The 9,686-nt window shown below is 47.2% G+C and overlaps 1 protein-coding gene across 1 annotated transcript in view; it reads right to left on the bottom strand.

Moving 5' to 3' along the window:
• Positions 1-1,359: 1,359 nt before the first annotated feature.
• Positions 1,360-9,686, bottom strand: part of PTPN4 (protein tyrosine phosphatase non-receptor type 4) — a 59,650-nt gene continuing 51,323 nt past the window's right edge. Inside the window, exons 23-27 of the mRNA XM_075284698.1 lie at positions 9,297-9,443; positions 8,338-8,466; positions 7,869-8,017; positions 3,899-4,034; positions 1,360-2,299 (exon numbers count right to left, since the gene is read on the bottom strand). Of these exons, the coding sequence (XP_075140799.1) occupies positions 2,216-2,299; positions 3,899-4,034; positions 7,869-8,017; positions 8,338-8,466; positions 9,297-9,443 (645 nt within the window). The 3' untranslated portion in view covers positions 1,360-2,215. The remainder of the gene's footprint in view (positions 2,300-3,898; positions 4,035-7,868; positions 8,018-8,337; positions 8,467-9,296; positions 9,444-9,686) is intronic.

Genomic DNA, 9,686 nt, shown 5'->3' with positions numbered 1-9,686 from the left:
CATTCTTTATTCATGGCTGTGTTTTTAGGTGAGACTGTGAGAGCGGCGATTCCCTTGGCTGAGAAGCAACCCCACACATGAATGGTTTCAGGATGCTTTACAGTTGGCATGAGACCAGACTGGTGGTAGCGCTCACCTCCTCTTCTCCCAATAAGCTGTTCTCCAGATGTCCCAAACAATCGAAAAGGGGATTCATCGGAGAAAATGACTTTACCCCAGTCCTCAGCAGTCCACTCCCTGGACCTTCTGCAGAATATCAGTCTGTCCCTGATGGTTTTTCTGGAGAGAAGTGGCTTCTTTGCTGCCCTCCTTGAGACCAGGCCTTGCTCCAAGAGTCTCCGCCTCACAGTGCGTGCAGATGCACTCACACCTGCCTGCTGCCATTCCTGAGCAAGCTCTGCACTGCTGGTAGCCCGATCCCGCAGCTGAAACACTTTTAAGAGACGGTCCTGGCCCTTGCTGGTCTTTCTTGGGCGCCCTAGAGCCTTTTTGCCAACAATGGAGCCTCTCTCCTTGAAGTTCTTGATGATGCGATAGATTGTTGACTGAGGTGCAATCTTTCTAGCTGCGATACTCTTCCCTGTTAGGCCATTTTTGTGCAGTGCAATGATGACTGCACGTGTTTCTTTAGAGATAACCATGGTTAACAGAAGAGAAACAATGATGTCAAGCACCAGCCTCCTTTTACAGTGTCCAGTGGTGTCATTCTTACTTAATCATGACAGATTGATCTCCAGCCCTGTCCTCATCAACACCCACACCTGTGTTAATGGAGCAATCACTGAAACGATGTTAGCTGGTGCTTTTAAGGCAGGGCTGCAATGATGTTGAAATGTGTTTTGGGGGATAAAGTTCATTTTCTAGGCAAATATTGACTTTACAAGTAATTGGTGTTAAGCTGATCACTCTGTATAACATTCTGGAGTAGATGCAAATTGCCATTAGGAAAACGGAAGCCGTAGACTTTGTAACAATTACTATTTGTATCATTCTCAAAACTTTTGGCCATGACTGTATATGGTCAGCAGTATATCACATCCTATAGGTCAGCTCGCCTGCTCTCTCCGGCTGGCGCACCCTCTCCCTCCGGCTCGCGCACCCTCTCTCCGCCTCGCGCACCTTCTCTCCGCCTCACGCACACAGCGCCTGGCGCATGCTCGGAGTTGTAGTTTCACACCTGCACAGCCGAAGCGCCAAAGCTTGCCGATCCCTGCTGTAGGGACTGACCCACAATCGAGGGGTAATATAATATTGAAACCAAACTAGTCAGTTACTGAAAACACGTCGCCAGAGCACGCGTGCAGCCATATTGGGGGACGCCATCTTTGTGACTACACATGTGCTTAAGAAACAGCCGCCTCTACTATCATGACAATTACATTTAATGGAAGAAATAAAAATATATTATTCTATTAGTGGTCAAGGAAACAAAACAAAACAAAAAAAAAATCCAGAATCTCTAGGGCAGTGCTCTCCAACCTGCTGCAAAACGACAGCTCCCAGCATGCCCTGAGAGCCCAAGTGAAGCTTTGCAGGTTGGAGAGAGCGCACGGCTCTAGAATGGGTCTGAACACACTAACATCTCACAATTATCTGCTTACAATGATGAGCGGCGCCTGCACCAGCTGATCAGTGGCAGGCGGCTGGTGCCAGTTCATGGAGGGTGCCCGGTGGTGGCTCAGATCCAGGCCCGATGCTCTGATCTCTCCAGTCATGAGTCCTGCAGGTGGACGGGGGGGGCCGGTAATGCGCTGCTGCAGTGCAGATGGGGGAGGGGTCACTGTATGATCCTAGGAGCAGCGGCGTCAGTGAAATGTATACGGTATACGCTTCTCTGGCAGTGAATGTACAGGGGTAAGGATGGGGGGGGGGAGGGGGGTCGTAGTGCACAAAGCAACGTCACATAAATAAAAATCTCATCTATTTGTTTCCAAGCAAAGCGATCGTAGAATTAATTCTCTAAAATAAAAAAAAAATCCCAAAAAACTGAACCCATCGAGTCTCTGACGATGCATGAGAAATGTCGCCTGTCAGAATCCATTCTTCTCCTCGTAACATAAAGTGCAGCAGTGCTGATTTGTATTTTTTGTCTCCTCTGAGTCCTTCTGTGTGGCCGGACCCGGGGAGGGGGGGGGGGGGGAGGGGGGGAGCGGACGTCCCATGAGCGCGCGCTCTCGGCCGCAGGGGCGGCTCCTTCATTGGCCGGTTCCTTCTGTTAATGAAGTGATGTTTGTGACGGTTTTACGATCCCTTCTTCGTACACCTTCAGGATCGCTTCACACACAAATCTGTACTGACTCTGCAGGGACAAAGACACCGGAGATCTCACGTCACGGGGAAGAACAAGGCGCCGTTCTGCAAGATGGTGGTGTCTGCGCGTGCCGCTACTTACAGGGGGTTTACCAAGCTTAAAAGCCTCATGATAGGTCGTAAATACATGGCGGAGGTCGACCTCTGGCCCCTGGACCCATCAGCTGTACGGAGCGGTTTCTGGCACCCATCCTATACACTATATACAGGATAGCTCTGTCCACTGTATAGCGGCCGGGAGCCTTCACTGCAGATCTGATCCTAGAGACTAAGGGGCTGCAATGGCAGAGCCTGGACAGTGTACAGGGGATACAGGTCTCTGCTTCTGGTCCTGTATAGTGTATAGGCCCCCGTATAGTGTACAGGCCCCCGTATAGTGTACAGGCCCCCGTATAGTGTACAGGCCCCCGTATAGTGTACAGGCCCCCGTATAGTGTACAGGCCCCCGTATAGTGTATAGTGTATAGGCCCCCGTATAGTGTATAGTGTATAGGCCCCCGTATAGTGTATAGTGTATAGGCCCCGTATAGTGTATAGGCCCCCGTATAGTGTACAGGCCCCCGTATAGCGTACAGGCCCCCGTATAGCGTACAGGCCCCCGTATAGCGTACAGGCCCCCGTATAGCGTACAGGCCCCCGTATAGCGTACAGGCCCCCGTATAGCGTACAGGCCCCCGTATAGCGTACAGGCCCCCGTATAGCGTACAGGCCCCCGTATAGCGTACAGGCCCCCGTATAGCGTACAGGCCCCCGTATAGCGTACAGGCCCCCGTATAGCGTACAGGCCCCCGTATAGCGTACAGGCCCCCGTATAGCGTACAGGCCCCCGTATAGCGTACAGGCCCCCGTATAGCGTACAGGCCCCCGTATAGCGTACAGGCCCCCGTATAGCGTACAGGCCCCCGTATAGCGTACAGGCCCCCGTATAGCGTACAGGCCCCCGTATAGCGTAGAGGCCCCGTATAGCGTAGAGGCCCCCGTATAGCGTACAGGCCCCGTATAGCGTACAGGCCCCGTATAGCGTACAGGCCCCGTATAGCGTACAGGCCCCGTATAGCGTAGAGGCCCCGTATAGCGTAGAGGCCCCCGTATAGCGTATAGGCCCCCGTATAGCGTATAGGCCCCCGTATAGCGTATAGGCCCCCGTATAGCGTAGAGGCCCCGTATAGCGTAGAGGCCCCGTATAGCGTACAGGCCCCCGTATAGCGTACAGAATGGGCGCTGGAAGCAGTTCTGTTTGACTGATGGGTCTGGGGAGTGGCTGTGGCCCTCCATTAATCACCAATCAGGTATTTGTTCCTTAGGATGGGTCATGCACTGAAGATTGGCCTGGGGTCTGACAATTGGGCATGGCCAGCACTCCGCTCACTGCTATGGGGCTGCTGGGACTGTTATCTCAGGAAGCGTCCCATAGAAGTGAATGGAGCGCTGGTCACACGGGCGCACTGGGCTTTAGGCCTCCTGCTGATCACTGAGGCCGCAGCAATCACAGGCCCTTTAAGTACTTGCATCTCTTCTCTGACATGGCAGCGCTCTAGGACCGCGCAGGTCACACTACACATAAGACGCACAATGGCGGTGATATTACCGGAGTCTGGATCATCATGGCGCGCTGGTCTCTCATCGTCCTTACAATGTCCAGCGGGTACACGGCCTGGTTACACTCCATCAGGCACATGGCTGTCTCCATGGTGATGAGAACACCCGTCCGACCAATCCCAGCGCTGCCAGGACAACAATGGGTTAAAGTGAATCAAAAGTATCAATATAAATATGATGAAATGTTACAATGTATATTATAGTGACTGTATATTACACCACTGATAGTATACGGTAAAGGTATACGGGATCCTGGTGGTCTCATATATTATAGTGGCCGTCTCATATATTATAGTGGCCGTCTCATATATTATAGTGGCCGTCTCATATATTATAGTGACTGTCTCATATATTATAGTGGCCGTCTCATATATTATAGTGACTGTCTCATATATTATAGTGACTGTATATTACACCACTGATAGTATACGGTAAAGGTATACGGGATCCTGGTGATTACAACATGACAATAGACTAGAGTGACTGTCTCATATATTATAGTGGCTGTCTCATATATTATAGTGGCTGTATATTACACCACTGATAGTATATGTAAAGGTATACGGGATCCTGGTGGTCTCATATATTATAGTGACCGTCTCATATATTATAGTGACCGTCTCATATATTATAGTGGCTGTCTCATATATTATAGTGACCGTCTCATATATTATAGTGGCCGTCTCATATATTATATTGGCCGTCTCATATATTATAGTGACTGTCTCATATATTATAGTGACTGTCTCATATATTATAGTGGCCGTCTCATATATTATAGTGACTGTCTCATATATTATAGTGACTGTATATTACACCACTGATAGTATACGGTAAAGGTATACGGGATCCTGGTGATTACAACATGACAATAGACTAGAGTGACTGTCTCATATATTATAGTGGCTGTCTCATATATTATAGTGGCTGTATATTACACCACTGATAGTATATGTAAAGGTATACGGGATCCTGGTGGTCTCATATATTATAGTGACCGTCTCATATATTATAGTGACCGTCTCATATATTATAGTGGCCGTCTCATATATTATATTGGCCGTCTCATATATTATAGTGGCTGTCTCATATATTATAGTGGCCGTCTCATATATTATAGTGACAGTCTCATATATTATAGTGACTGTCTCATATATTATAGTGGCCGTCTCATATATTATAGTGACCGTCTCATATATTATAGTGGCCGTCTCATATATTATAGTGGCCGTCTCATATATTATAGTGACCGTCTCATATATTATAGTGACCGTCTCATATATTATAGTGGCCGTCTCATATATTATAGTGACCGTCTAATATATTATAGTGACCGTCTCATATATTATAGTGACCGTCTCATATATTATAGTGGCCGTCTCATATATTATAGTGGCCGTCTAATATATTATAGTGACCGTCTCATATATTATAGTGACCGTCTCATATATTATAGTGACCGTCTCATATATTATAGTGGCCGTCTCATATATTATAGTGGCCGTCTCATATATTATAGTGACCGTCTCATATATTATAGTGGCCGTCTCGTATATTATAGTGGCCGTCTCGTATATTATAGTGGCCGTCTCGTATATTATAGTGGCCGTCTCGTATATTATAGTGGCCGTCTCGTATATTATAGTGGCCGTCTCGTATATTATAGTGACCGTCTCATATATTATAGTGGCCGTCTCATATATTATAGTGGCCGTCTCATATATTATAGTGGCCGTCTCGTATATTATAGTGACCGTCTCATATATTATAGTGGCCGTCTCATATATTATAGTGGCTGTCTCATATATTATAGTGGCCGTCTCATATATTATAGTGACCGTCTCATATATTATAGTGGCCGTCTCATATATTATAGTGGCTGTCTCATATATTATAGTGGCCGTCTCATATATTATAGTGACTGTCTCGTATATTATAGTGGCCGTCTCATATATTATAGTGGCCGTCTCATATATTATAGTGGCTGTCTCATATATTGACTGTCTCATATTATAGTGGCTGTCTCATATATTATAGTGGCTGTCTCATATATTATAGTGACTGTATATTACACCACTGATAGTATACGGTAAAGGTATATGGGATCCTGGTGGTCTCATATATTATAGTGGCCGTCTCATATATTATAGTGGCCGTCTCATATATTATAGTGGCCGTCTCATATTATAGTGGCCGTCTCATATTATAGTGACCGTCTCATATATTATAGTGGCTGTCTCATATATTATAGTGACCGTCTCATATATTATAGTGGCTGTCTCATATATTATAGTGGCTGTCTCATACATTATAGTGACGGTCTCGTATATTATAGTGACGGTCTCGTATATTATAGTGGGACTGTCTCGTATATTATAGTGGCCGTCTCATATATTACAGTGACTGTCTCGTATATTATAGTGGCTGTCTCATATATTGACTGTCTCATATATTATAGTGGCTGTCTCATATATTATAGTGACTGTCTCATATATTATAGTGGCTGTCTCATATATTATAGTGACTGTCTCATATATTATAGTGACTGTCTCATATATTATAGTGACTGTATATTACACCACTGATAGTATACGGTAAAGGTATATGGGATCCTGGTGGTCTCATATATTATAGTGGCCGTCTCATATATTATAGTGACTGTCTCATATATTATAGTGACTGTCTCATATATTATAGTGGCCGTCTCATATATTATAGTGGCCGTCTCATATATTATAGTGGCCGTCTCATATATTATAGTGGCCGTCTCATATATTATAGTGGCCGTCTCATATATTATAGTGGCCGTCTCATATATTATAGTGGCCGTCTCATATATTATAGTGGCCGTCTCATATATTATAGTGGCCGTCTCATATATTATAGTGACCGTCTCATATATTACAGTGACCGTCTCATATATTACAGTCGCCGTCTCATATATTATAGTCGCCGTCTCATATATTATAGTGACCGTCTCATATATTATAGTGACCGTCTCATATATTATAGTGACCGTCTCATATATTACAGTGACCGTCTCATATATTACAGTGACCGTCTCATATATTATAGTCGCCATCTCATATATTATAGTCGCCGTCTCATATATTATAGTGACTGTCTCATATTATAGTGACTGTCTCATATATTATAGTGGCCGTCTCATATATTATAGTGGCCGTCTCATATATTATAGTGGCCGTCTCATATATTATAGTGGCCGTCTCATATATTATAGTGGCCGTCTCATATATTATAGTGGCCGTCTCATATATTATAGTGGCCGTCTCATATATTATAGTGGCCGTCTCATATATTATAGTGACTGTCTCATTCTATATGATGTCATCTCATCTTTCTTCAGTCCCCACTTTCTTACTAGTTACTGCACACTGGTAATACTCTCTGTGGCCAGTAGGGGGCAGTCACACAATAATGTTTCTGCCACTTGTCATTTATCTCGGACACGAGAATCTTCCTCTCAATTTTCTAACAATCATATTTCTGGAAAGCTGGGTGGTTGTGACTACAGCGATGGGTCCCACAGGGAACGTCACCCAGCTCTGCAAGTGTCCTGAATGCCATAGTCAGCCATATTTGCTGTCACCCAGCTTTCCTAACCTCCTGGACTTTAGACCTGTCTAATCAGAGAGTGTTACAGTAAGATGTTGAGCCGCTGTATAAACAGATTTTCCTTTCAGGGCTTTGGGAAAGCTGGGTGCTGAACCTCTGAATTAAAGCCATTAGAGGATGACTGGAGGGTTTATGCTTAGGAAGTAGTCCAGGCTCCCAGCACGCCCCGACAGCCGCAGGTATATACTAGAGGTACACAGGAGGTCACTGGATTCGGAGATCTTGTTCTTCTGCTACTTGTAGTTCAGCCCTGACTATTCAGTAGGGTAATACCCCTGCCATATACCCCCACATACAGACAAGGGGTACGGGGGAGGGGTCACCTGCAGTGAACGACCACCGGCTCCTCATGGTTAAACCTCTTCTGTCTCACGAGACACACGAAATCCAGGAAGTCACTGGAGTCATCTGGGACCCCGTGGTCGGGCCACGCCGTATACTGGATCTGGGTGAGAGGGCGACTTTCATCCTTCTGAAAAGAAGAGCAAAACCAATCAGGATCCGAGACGTGGAGACAGCAGACGCCTTATACCTCGCACCTTCCCATACCTCGCACCGCCCCGTACCTCGCACCGCCCCGTACCTCGCACCGCCCCGTACCTCGCACCGCCCCGTACCTCGCACCGCCCCGTACCTCGCACCGCCCCGTACCTCGCACCGCCCCGTACCTCGCACCCCCCCGTACCTCTCACCACCCCGTACCTCGCACCGCCATGTATCTCGCACCGCCCCGTACCTCGCACCCCCCCGTACCTCTCACCACCACGTACCTCACACCGCCCCAAGCCTTACCTCCACGTTTGTCAGTGTCATCTCTCGGAAAACGTAAGCCGGGTTTCCCTCCTCTGAATGGCAGGAGATTCTGAAATTTCCAAAGTCCGAGCTGACGGTGGGCTCCGGCCAGTACTGGTGACATTTTACCTGGAGTGACAGGGCGAGGTGTGAGATCCACAGGTCATATAACTTTTAGGGGGTTTCAGGGCGTTAGGATATGTGATGACTGGTTGTCTGACACCCAGGACCTCGACAGACAAGCTGGTTGTAGAAGTCGCTCTCAAGCACCGCAATCTCCTTCTCTGTGCTGATGACACAGTCAGTCCGTCACATGGTACAACACAAGCTCAGCCCCATTCTTGTGAATGGGACTGAGCTACAATACCATGCACAAGCCCTACAATATGGACGGTATTATACTTGGTATTTAGTGATGAGGCTCCAGCACTCACCTCAAGTAGCTGATCTGTGAGGGTCCTGGGTAATGATGACATACTGAGGCCGACATACAGGGGTCTTCTCCTAAGCTCACAGCTGAGGGTCTGTTGCATTGTAGCAGTGTAATATCTCCTTTACCCAGGGGGGCGGGGGAGGGGATAAGAATCATTCTGCTGCTGGATTAGCTCACAAGGGTTATGTTGGCGACTGCACTGTAACAGTCAGCTGTGTGAACAGGACTCCATTAGAACAGTTGTGGTGGGGCAGCGGGTGTAACATTCAGTATAGTGGAGGGACACGCAGACTATCGCACCAGGAAGCTGCAGACACTGTTTGGCTATTGGGGGTCCTGTAGCCCCCCAAGAATACAGACTGATATCACAAATGTATCATGTGGGATATGCTGCGTTTTCCTTCCCCTTTAACCCTTTGTGCTCTGCTGAGCGAGTTCCCGAGGGCTCCGATCACATATCAGGCGATATATAAATACATATATGGCTCAGCCAAGACATTAAAGCACTTCTAGGAAGAGAACGTACCCTCCCCCGCTCCACCTGCGTAGTAAGCATGACCACCATAGACGAGCCCTGCTCCCAGGTCATCTGCCAGAAGTCTGGGCAGGTATTTGGCAGCGGCCCCTGGCAGGCGATGTACCGGTTGATTATACTGGAGGACGGGATCTCCATCTGCGGTAAGTAAGACAGAATTATTCCACTTGTCACATATCAGGCGCTATAAATCCCTCCGCGCGACGCCTTCTGGGAATCCCTGTTTATGTGAAAGCACACACACTCAGATTTACAGCTGTTGCCAAATCTTTCCGCCCGTTCAAGGTCATGGGTGCCGGGGAAAAAAGGCGTCAATGTGAGAGAAGTAGGAGCAGTGCGGGGCAGTTATATCCAGGCGTGTCTGCCAGGACTAACCCAAAA

The sequence above is a fragment of the Leptodactylus fuscus genome, chromosome 8 (genome assembly GCF_031893055.1).
Source record: "Leptodactylus fuscus isolate aLepFus1 chromosome 8, aLepFus1.hap2, whole genome shotgun sequence".
NCBI classification, from domain to species: domain Eukaryota; kingdom Metazoa; phylum Chordata; class Amphibia; order Anura; family Leptodactylidae; genus Leptodactylus; species Leptodactylus fuscus.
Note: the sequence above shows the minus strand (reverse complement) of the source record. Positions and strands in the feature narration are given on the sequence as shown.